Source organism: Mercenaria mercenaria, chromosome 13 (assembly GCF_021730395.1).
Source record: "Mercenaria mercenaria strain notata chromosome 13, MADL_Memer_1, whole genome shotgun sequence".
Classification (NCBI taxonomy): Eukaryota; Metazoa; Mollusca; class Bivalvia; order Venerida; family Veneridae; genus Mercenaria; species Mercenaria mercenaria.
This window is the reverse complement of record NC_069373.1, coordinates 52055768-52067783: the sequence shown is the minus strand read 5'-3', so window position 1 is coordinate 52067783 and position 12016 is coordinate 52055768. Positions and strand designations below refer to the sequence as shown.

Sequence of the window (12016 nt, the reverse complement as noted above, 5' to 3'; positions counted from 1 at the left end):
TTGTCAACGTGAGGTCGTTCATAAAGCTTCGGCTAGATGAGAGATGACAACCCCTTTCTCCAACTTCTGCCAGTCGGTCAGCTGGTCACCAACAGTAAACCGGGGCTTAATTCCATCCAGGTAGCTGGTGATGATTTTCTTAATGTGTCGGTCAACATGGTAGTGTTGGAGGGCTGTGTAGAGTAGCTGGTGTGTTGATATTAGCATTATCTGTCAGGAATGATGTCAGTCTTCTTGCAAGGACAACAAAGAATATTTCCCCCTCGGTGTTGAGCAACGAGATTGTTTGGAACTGGTTGACTGTCTTGGAGCTCCTTTCCTTTGGTGTAAATATTCCCTCTGCCTCTTACCAAGCTTCTGGGACATCTCCTTACCTCCAGCCCACTTTCAGGAGCTTCCATAACCACATGAGAAGTATTGTACACATCGTGTACACTTTGTACGGTATGGCATTGGGTCCGGGTGCATCTCCTTTCCTCCAGACCACTTTCAGGAGCTTCCATAACCACTTGAGAAGTAGTGTGCACATCTTGTACACTTTGTACGGTATGGTATAGTGCGTCCTCCCGAAGACTGCAGTTCGGGATGCTACTCATAGTGCCCCTGGGCCAGTCTGTTCCTGGTGGTCACCTATCTTTCCAGTGTCACCGACCTGTTCTCGGTTGTCATCCAGTCTTTCCTAGAAGAAGAAAATAGAAGTTTCTCGTGAATTTCAAAAGAACACCATACGAAGAAATAAATGACTAGAAACTCAAGCATAACACGGAAAAGGTCACAACCTGAAGTACAGTAGGGTTATTTAAACTGTACTTTGATCTGCGAGTTTGTAGTTAACTGAAATGGATACTGAGAGGCCTTCATGCCACGAGGCACTTGCGCCGAGTGTAATCTGGTCTGGTAAAATCCACGAGAGCCGAATGCGTCGGTACTGATTTAATGACACTTTTTATATACATTTACGTATTTCTACTGTTATATCAGTAAAAATGGACTATAGTTACGAGAAAACTTATTTGAAACGGTGCTCTTTTTGACGCACAATTAGAAAAAGGTAGTCCGACCATTGAATACTTTTTAATATCCGATGGAAGTTTACTACAGGGTCTTGTTTTCATTGGTGAAATAAATGTCGTATCTCAGACAGAAAACTCGTAGGTATATACTTAATAATGTATTATGTTATGTTATCTTGAAGTACATTTATTTATTGCATACAGATAAAGTTGATAAGCCTTTATATGTATTATAAATGACGCGATATGGTTATTTCATTTTTCAGAATAAATACTATAGTGTTATGGCAACCTCAGCTCTGCAGTTGACGGAAGATGACACAAGAAGATGCAGACTTTATCATCTTATTGTTCAAGGTGGTGGACTAGTTTTGAGAGATAATCTCCAGAAGAAACATCCTAATCTTACGAAAGATTCAAGTGTAAAGTTAGAAATAGAAAAGCTAAGGAAAAGGCATATTATATCTGACTCTCAATATGAGAAACTTTATCCAACATCAGGTATCTCATCATCCGAAAATTACGACATCACACTACTAGTCCTTTTGCATAGGACTTTTCTTTGTGTGAAACCAAGTAATGATCCTGTATGGAAGGCAACCAATACTCCTGCTACTGCCGACATTTCAGACGAAGCTGAAATTGTGCGTCTCAGGAACTTCAGAAATGAGGTAGAAATATTTATTCTATACAGTTATAATAGTTATGATATCAGATGATCATTGTCTCCATATAGTATTATTTTGCATTGTTTCTCCAAAACTAACTGCCCTTTCATTTAGATTTGCCTGTAGGGACAAAGAAGTTGCAAGATGAAACAACTCATAAATGTTATTATGTTTTGCAATTTCATTGTCAATGAAATCACACAATCGGTCAAAGTAAATTGCGAGTTAGCTTTTTTCATTGGTATAGATATGGCAAGAAAAAGATTTTGTTAAATGAAATAACAGCGACGCTTCCGTGTTTAATGAATTCGGTTCATTTAAATGCTCTGCCGGGCAATCTTGACAATGCGTAACACAAATAAAAGTTTTCGCTTTTTAAATCTATCCTGCCAGTGTTTGTTTTTCACAGTAGCAGACGCAAGTCTTTTGTTTGGCTCGAGATTTGGTAAGTTATGTAGGGACAATCATCGAAAAAGATGTATTCATTCCTACAATGGTTAGTAAGCAAATCGATGAAACAACATGTCTTCTGGAAAAGTAAAGAAATGTCAAAATAGGTGTGTTGTTTCGTTTCAAAATATATTCAACGGTGAAATTCATAAGATCATTACTTTAAAGGCTCACAATTTATTTCATTTTACTATATATCAGTTATAAATAACTACATTGCAACTCTTTCGGTTGAAAATAGAAACATATGCTGAGAACATATCTCGATATATTTCTTTATTACATCTTTACTTGAAGGTGATAATACATTTAAAGGTGTTAAAGTATCAATCAAACAACTATTTTCATTTGTAGATACATCATACGGCACATGATGGTGGTTTTACTAAGAACAAATTCGATGTCCTTTGGGAAGAGATATCTAAGGTAGATTTCACTCTTTATATTCAAACATTCCGTAAGATGTAGCAGGATATAATAATCATCATAATTGAAATAGCAACTAGATTTTCTTTAAATCTAGTATATTTTCCCGATGCTAATTTTCTTTGATTACGTCTATCATATTGTATGAATGTGTTTGAATATTCAGGTAGTCCATCGGTTTTGTTCGTTATTGTTATTTCATTGCTCTTTGAATACATCACATGCCTTGCTTCTTCGGTATATAGGATTAAAAAAATAATTTATTGTTTGTAAGATAACGATCAGTTACCGTTGATTGCTTTTGATCTCTATATATTCTAATATGTAGTGTCCTTTTACGTCTGATCAAGGTAGAATAATTTGTATTTGATAGGTTACATTCTTAATTATTCAATTCATGAGTCGTTATACAAATTTATGTAAGACGTTTAAAGTAGTAATTAATTTGATTCTCTCAAAATTAGTCAAAACACTTAAAGCTTCGTAGTCACTCTAACAAGTGTTCGCTGTAGATTTAATTTTCAAAATAACACAGCATCAATTATAAAAAAAAACTAGATCACAGTAGCATTAATATAAGCACAGCTTGCAGATATATCATTCAGTACCGAGAGACTGACGTGGATAATATAAACTAGAGATAAACAAGAGTTTGTTTTATGGAGTATGTATTCTTTGGAAGCAGCAGAATTGCTTATTAAAAAAAGAAGAAAAAAATTATCGTTATGGAATCGATATGTAGGTCCAGAAGTTATATGATAATCGAATAATATAATGATAGCACATATATAAGCTAAGGAGCTGAGACAAAGATAAGAGATTATCCTTTATAAGGAGTCCAGTTGAGAACTATTTAAGCAGAATGAAATTTTCAGTAAAAATAACAGAAAAGATAAGCGGAATCGGTGAAGATATACTCGTTATATCGTTATTCTTTGTAATAGTCGAAAGGTACACATGATAACACATATAATCTGAAAATAGAGGAGTTAAGTTCCAACACATACTTTAATCATACTTTGTTTAAAGTCTAGCTTCTCTCTTTGTTGGCGGACATTTACTTATAATATTCCAAATCAAATAACAACTTTATGGGCGAAAAATAGAACAGAAACGAAATTGTTAGACCTTTATGGTAGCAAGTACTAACTGAGCAAAATGAAGTCGGGAAAGATGTAAAGAATATTAGATTAGTTTCTTTATGTATTTGACTTTTTTGGGCGAGTTGGGGACAGGATTATTCGGCCGAGTTGAATGAACTTTTCAGAGGCAAACCAAATAAATTAAAGAACGATAAAAGAACCTACCTAATATCATATATACCCTGCAATCAATAAAATCTACCAAAGGCAACATAGTTCGCATGTTATTTCATAAAATTTGCTAATAATTCATTCACATTTTACTGATTTATTAATTCCTCCGGCCCTGCCTCGATTTAGTAACACATGATTCCTTACATATAATAAAAATTAATGACTTCTTTTTTACCTTTGCACTTACGCTTTGACTCGGATAAGATACAGCAGAAAATGACGAGTGAGTAGAAATAAATTCCCACAGTCTCCATTGTAAACACTCCATTTCGGGAACTGCAATTAAACTCAATTATGGATTAGATCCAATAATTACAATAAATGACAGCTTAAACCAGGTTAGAAAGATAAATTTCTGACCAGTAATGAAAAAACCCTTCAAATACACAAAGTCAATGTCGGTGCTTAACTCAGACTTTAAAAGCCGTCACCATACAGATCAGTATCAAAGATTCGAACTAAAAACGTTGCTGTAGAAATAAAAGCATAGGAATACTGAGTCAAGATCAATATTTTGACAGAGTCAGCTGATGTACACGTAGGTGTAATGAATCAAAGGTATTTTGTCATTGTATGTTGTGGTTGTTTCTCTCCAATAGATATTGTTGTTGTTTTTTTCTATAAATCCGTTATTCTTTACGAATATTTAACTTCCATAGTTAACAGAGCAAGTAAAGTAGATACCAAAGAATGATACACTTTTAAAAAAAACTATGGTTTATGATTCCTCGTTTACTTATTATAGATGTCTTAAAATGTGTGCGTTGGTGAGTGGAGGGGGCGCGTGCGCGTGCGTGCATGGGGATTTACAGTGTGATTTTTTCAAGTAAGATTTTCTTTTCGTATTTGAAGGTATTGTTGCGTTTTGGAGCAGGTATCCCAAACCTCAAAGCTGAGCTTGAAAACCTGAAAACAGAAAACTTTGACAAAGAATTTGAAAAAGTGCTGTTGGCGAAACTTCAGAAATGGGATGTCCAAGACAAAGCAATGGAGGAAGTAGTAGTCAAGACTATATTACGACACAGCCCAAGCGGTATAATTGTTTTTGCATTTAAGTTTTACTCGTGACATATACTAATTCTTTTCCACAATTTAAAGTTTTTAATTTTAACTCACGAGATACTGTCAAAATTTAATTTCAGCTTTATTTTTCACGAAGAGAAGTGTTTCTTCATTTTCAGATAATTCAGTATTTCTTCTCTTATATATTTTATGTCCATAGTAATCAAACATTTTGTTAAAAGTCTGGTGTCGTGAGTAAATCAGTTCTTCAGTAATCTCATGTTACTAGGAACAAAAACAACAAGCACTGAAGTTAGGATACAGATCATCCTGTTAACCCTTATCATGCTGGACACGATTAGTGCAGATCTGCACTGTTCGCCATTCAGTCAGTATCTTTTTTGTTAAGCACCCCTTTTAGCAGTTAATTGTGCTGTCTAAATTGAAAGATGACACAAGTTCATTACAGAAATTGAGCAGGGTAAGGGTTAAAAGTTGGACGCTCTATGTTTTCTACTTTGATTGCTTCTGACGGAACAGGTGGCGGATTATATGATAGACAATTCTTCAATCCAACCAGAACTGAGCTGTTCGATATCTGTCGTCTGAGCCATAAATAGTTAAAACTCCATAGTACTGTTTTCCGACTGACCGTTCCAAGCCGGTGCCCCATTGTATTCCTTCAGTTTTTCGTCCTCGTTATCTGTGTTTTGCTTTGTCTATGTCTTTGTACATGCACGTGCCTACGTGTGTGTATATGTGTATTTGCGCGCGCGTGTGTGTGTGTGTGTGTGTGTGTGTGTGTGCGTGCGCGCGTGCGTGTGTAAGTGATTGAAGTATTTTTCACATAGTGAACATCAGCAATATCAATTTACTACAGCAAATATACTGAACCAAAAAGAAACTTCCGATTTCTATACATATTTTTCGGCGAACGCTGTCTTAGAACGAATTCGTGACCCATGCCACGTGACTGAAGTTTGCAAATCAGACTACTTGATAACGCATTAAAGATAATTTATCAAAATGAAAGATTTATACAACACTCTGCCTGATTGGACGAGGGTGTCTTTTCTTTTCACTCTGTTGATTGTGCTACGCTGAGTGAAATGACAGACGAAGCATTTGTCCTTAATGACGCTGTTTATAGTTTTAAAGCTACGTTTCGCTCAGTATATTTAGAAGAATATTGATATATCTAAAAATGATGAATAAGTTTAATAAATATAATAAAAATCGGTTCAAATACCACAATATATCAATTTACAGAAAAAGCTGAATACGGTCTGCGTATCAGATTAAAAAGTGGGTTGATTAGTCGATCGATTAAGGTCTTCTGGGTAGAGAAGTGTCGTAGGATAAACGAAACAAAATTACATCCCTACGAAACCTTGGTGAAAAAATAAAAGAGAACCTTTTAAATTGTTCAAGTGTGGGGTTTAGTTTTGCTATTTGAAAAATGTTAGATAGATGATAGAATAACACAAATGATATGAAAACCTCATAAACGTCTTGTCATATTACAATTCGCTGACCATCGTTTTTAAATATATTGCTTGTTTTAATGTTATCAAAAAGAAATCAACATGTCAAATTGATTACATATGTTCGGGCAAACGATTATGTGTTAAATAAAACCAGTTATAACTGGATTGTACGCATTACTCAAAAAAAGAAAACGTAGAACTCGATTTCCTCGTGCATGCACGGACCGGTATGATCCGTGTTTATAAAATCAAACCTTTCAGTCTGATTTTATAGACTTTGTTGTCAGTAAGAAAAAAACATTGAAAAAAGGAATTTATTCAGTTTTCTTTCTTTTTGATATGCCTAGAATTTCAACAAATTTATGTGAACGTGCCATTGGCATGCTTAAAGAGCAAGGAATGCCTGACAATTTTATATGAAAGCCATCCGTAAGCCTTTCATAACTCTGAAAGGTTTTTTAAAATCGGACCACTATTAAAAAGATATGACAGTTTGAAATTTAAGAAAATGGCTGATCATAGAGGCAGCCATTTTAGTGTGTTTATGATGTCCTTTACACACTGCTGAACTCTTTTTTGGCAAATAACCTTTTATATAGATTGATTTCATATGCTTCTTGTGTGTAAGATGTAAAACATGGCAATTTCCTTCATTATAGCTGGAAGAGTAGAGAAATTATTTTACAGAAATAAGTAAATATAGGTCAAATATGTATCTAGAAATTTAATGAATCCGCCATTTTGTTTTTTGCTGCCATTGAAACAAAATTGCCGCCATTTTGATCAAATATTTAAATACTCATAACCTTTTCATTTATAAGCTGATTTTAATTTTTTTTTCATTTCTTTAAACGATTTAAGAAATCCTAGCAGACGGAATTAACATAACAACAACATTGCCTTTCCCTTTAATGCTGGTATGGCGACAAATGAGGTTGCTAGAGTTGTTGGCCGTGCTATTCGAAACCTTAGGCAATGTTTTCAAGCAATTGGGCGTACGGAAGATTTAGCACGTGTTGGACTTCCGCGCGTCACGATGCCACTGTTTCAAAATAATGCCAATATCACCCCGTTTCAACAGGATAATGCCACAAGCCATACAGCTAGATGTACTATGAATTTTCTCAGAACAAATAACATTGCATTTATTAACGACTGGGCCGCCTAAAGCCCAGGTCTGAATCCCATGGTATACCTGTGGGATAATTTGGACCAGCGTGTTAGACGTCGCCCCATTCCACCGTGAAACGTCAATGAACTGACACAAGCCTTAATTCAGGAGTGGAACAACATTCCACAGGCCGAAATAAACACACTTGTTGGTTCTATGTGCCAACGATGTCAGGCAGTCCTCGATGCTCAAAGTGGCCATACCCAGTATTAATGTGTGATTTTAGTGTACGAACACTACCACATTTAATCAACCATTTCATCAGTTTTCCGAAAATGTAGAGCGATAAAATTTTCCACACAAAATTAACATTGAAATACTCTTGTAACACATATACAAATAATTTAATCCTTGTTTTCATATTTACGTATATCTGCACGTAAACACAGCGAAAGTTACTTATTTTGTTCAGTATATTTGCAGTAAAATGATCTTCAAATAACTTGATAAAATTTGCAAGAGAAATAAAACATTTTTCAACGTTGTACTGTTTATTACAACCGATTGGTAAAAACCATTGCCTTAGAATCGCTATGGGTTCGAAGCCCCACGTTTGACGTAAATGCTTTCCAATGATATCATCGAGCCGTTGTGTTCTTCTAAAGTTTCCGTCCCTGCCTTAAAAAGTGTATTTTAAGAACAACTCGGATTTCTATTAACTGTTTTAATCTGGAAAGCCGTCATATTATCTACATTGTTCTTTAATGACTTGAAATTCACCAACACCAACTAAAGTACTGTATATATTGCATGTCTATATTATTTCATTTCAGAGATGGCTCTAGGTAAGTTTATTCTTAACTAACATATACCATTATTTTAATATATTTTAAGCTGGCAATATACAGGTGTGTTTCCAAAAATGTGTACATATGTTAATACTGCAAATGTACGTTCCATTGTTCAGACTGTCTTTAATTTAATTTCGAACATATGGAGTGAGACACAGGTGCTAGACACATAATCAAATATTTTACTTAATAGGCCTATATATGTATATAAAGATATAAGGTGTCCAACGGGACAAAAACATCATGCTAAACAAACAAGAACACTGCTGCAAGAAACGACCAGATCACGGTTTTCTCTTTGTGGTCGCCACTTGAAAGCATCAATCCAAGCGTTAACACTTTTTATTTCATTAAAATCCCTCAAATAGCAAAAAAATGATGAAAAGTTTCACAAAATACCACGATTTTCAATCCATGTCGTTTTCGACGTTCATTCTATATACTCAACATCACTAATCTCGCGTCATCACTAATTTCGCGGTATTTGAGTTGCGCCACCTACGTGGTGTTTACCGGGAAGTTCGTGACCTATTTTACTCATGCTGGCGAAAAATGTTCCTACCTGCAGTTACATTGCTAAATATCTGTCAATATTTATTAAAATCGTATTTTTCACATATCTATTGCAAAAATCCATGAATTAAGCAAATATCTGCAATGTTTATAAGTTCGTCTACCAGCTGATCGGCATTTGTCCTCATTAATTATGCAAATTAAGTCCCGCCTATAGGTTAGAGGACACAAAAGTTTACGTAACATCCCCCAGCTACACAAAAATGAATGAAATATTGGTATCAGGCGAAACATCAAAATGTCTTAACTCGACGGATTTTAAGGGGGAAGAAGGGATGGGGGCCCCTGACCATCTCCTCAAAATACACCCATGATACTGAACAGTGACTTTTAACATGTTAGATAACTATCAAATAGAAAATATTAAGTAATAGTACGATTCTTAGGCTCCGCTACATTATGACCATGCCCGCGACCTTGTGATTTACTTGCAAAATATCTGGTGTGTCCGCTGCCCAGAGGAGAATATTTTCGATAGTGCCAATGTAAAAAGATAATATAAAACTTTTAAATTGGCGTTTAATGACTTTTGAGTGTTCCTGTTAGTTTGACTTAGATAGTTTTTCAATGTTTGAATTATATTTAGTGTTTTTTAACCTATGATAGTTTGACTGACACAATTGTTGACCTATATCGCGACATTAGTGATGTGACGTCACATGATAACAATGGCTGACTATTGTTGTTCGAAGTACACATGGATGTTTCTTGAATGATATCTTGTTCATTTTCACACAGTTATTGATGCATATGACATGAAATATTGTGATAAAGACAAGAAATACACTGTTGTGTTGTTTCTTGTTTAATGTCGTTACGTCGAATGTCAAGTACCGCGACATTACGACATTACAGATGAACGGTATACATGTATACAAAAATGATTTCTGGTCGATTCCTACGAAATAAACAAAAAACGGCTAGAACTTCAACATACTTTCAATAAACATACTCTTTTCCCGGTCAATCCGCGAAGTCTAAACTGAACGGTAGCCCTCTACAAACATAATTCATCTGAAAAAGTATTTGTGACCGTATTTTATCGCCATGCATACAGTTAAAGATACAGATAAAGATACTGAATCATTCCTGTTGCAGTAAATCAGAATAGTCCTAATATTTATAAAGAAGAGTGTACGTATGTTGAAACAGCATGGGGATTTGTTGTAAGCAACCCTATGTTTAGCACTCGAATTAGTGTTATTTTTGTCATTATTTTGAAACGTGTCATTAAATTGTCTTTGCATAATCATATTTTAATCGATATGAATAGAATTATAAATTGCAAGGCCCTGCCTTACTATTATAATAAATTCAATGTGGAAATGAACAATTGTAACATTCTTTTTATCACATGTTAGCTTTCCCTGCTGGAACATCAAAATTTCTTCTGTCTTTACCTATTATAGACCAAGTCAATTCGTCCAAGATCTCCTCCGGCATGATTCATTAAAAATGTACCACCCGCCCAACCGCCACCACCCTCGACAAAAAGTCAAAATTATGAAATAAAAAAAAATTCTGCGCTCCCGCTCCATGTTTTTTGTTGTTGTTTTTTTTTGAAAATGTTCCTAAGAACTATAAATCAATTTGGCATGGCCAAAATTTTGGCATTTGTGTCTGTTTGTCGTCTAGTTTTCCAGATTTTATTATCAGATATCCTGCAGAAAATTCGTTTAACAATAATGCAGTATTCAGCTATTACATAAGTATTTGGGTAACAGTCTACGCTATTTTGAAGAAATGGAGGCGATTTAAAAACTGTTGCAAGAGGTCGATAGTCCGTGTGCAACAGATTTGAATGCCGTAGCCTATAACGATGGAAAGAAGTCGTGACAGTTCCCAAAACATAAATTATTATCTGATATATATCTGTAGAAAGCGAAATAATGGAAATTAAGTACCAACAGAAAAAAAAAACCTGTTTGTGTTGTAACTAACCTTTTTCGCGAACTCAGTTGATTAAACAGTTGATAAGCTGACGTTGTTTTGTGCGCATGAAACAGTCCGTCGTAGAGGAAAACAGTTAAAATAGGATTGATACAATAAGTAATAAACTGTAAAATGTATTATCAATTAGATAGAGTATTTAATAATACCTAATTTTATCAAATAGTATAATTTCTCATTTTGACATGAAATTATTTCATACAGAGCGGTCTAGAAGAGAACTTGCCGATGTTTTAGATGAAAAACATTTTGTCAAGACAGAAATCTTTAAACAAGCCGAGTATATGTTTGAGAAAGAGGGAATCATTGTACTGAAAGGTGCACAGGGCGAAGGAAAAACCACACTTTCAAAAAAGCTTGTGAAGAATCCCGATAAATGTTTAAAAGTCAATAAGCCCACAGACTGGGATTTGTGTAACAATGAAAATGTTGAAACTGTACTTATTGATGATATGTTTGGTCGTGCTATGTTTGATAAAGGGGAAAGTAGGAAATGGCTAAAAAAAATACATGATATGATCGATAACGTTTCTAAGAAGCATTTGAAATTGATTATCACATCCCGGTCATACATTTTAGATGAGGTACTAGCAAAGATGTATGTTTCACACTTAGTAAGTGACAAAAATACTCTTGAAATCTCGTCCAAAGACCTGACAACCCCTGAGAAAAAACTGATTCTGGAAAATCACATGAAATTGAACAAAAGAGAGATTGATGGTAAACTCATTTCTGGTTGTGTAGAGCAGTCAAATAACCCATCATCCTTTATCATTGGATTCCCAGAATGTGCCAGGCTGTTTTGTCAACAAGAAAACCTCTTTCAAAGAAAGGGTGACTTTTTTTCAAGTCCTATGACTCATATCAAAAGCTGTCTTGACAGTGTTTTCGAAAAAAAACATACATTTCTTGCATTTTTTGTTCTCTGGGCTCAAAAGTCACAAAAACTCTGTCTGCGTGATCTGGAGCAGACTATAGACAATACTCCAGCTTCAATACTTGGTCCCATTAAACAGCTTGGGTATAATCCCTATGAGTCTTTGAGGACTATTCATGAAACACTTTCCTATTACACAACTTTTATCCACCAGGACAGCAAACAAGAAAGTTTCTGGTTTAATCATCGCGTGCTTAGCGATGCAGTTGGACTCGTGGCCTTTGAGAAAATA

General features: G+C 35.0%; 1 protein-coding gene across 5 annotated transcripts in view; it reads left to right on the top strand.

Moving 5' to 3' along the window:
• Positions 1-8906, top strand: part of LOC123528516 (uncharacterized) — a 28884-nt gene extending 19978 nt beyond the window's left edge. For all 5 annotated transcript variants that reach the window (XM_045308275.2, XM_045308277.2, XM_045308278.2 and 2 more), the window contains exons 2-5: positions 1280-1684; positions 2486-2557; positions 4726-4906; positions 8307-8906. In XM_045308275.2, coding sequence (XP_045164210.2) covers positions 1298-1684; positions 2486-2557; positions 4726-4906; positions 8307-8338 — 672 coding nt within the window. In that variant the 5' untranslated portion in view covers positions 1280-1297 and the 3' untranslated portion in view covers positions 8339-8906. The remainder of the gene's footprint in view (positions 1-1279; positions 1685-2485; positions 2558-4725; positions 4907-8306) is intronic.
• Positions 8907-12016: the final 3110 nt, after the last annotated feature.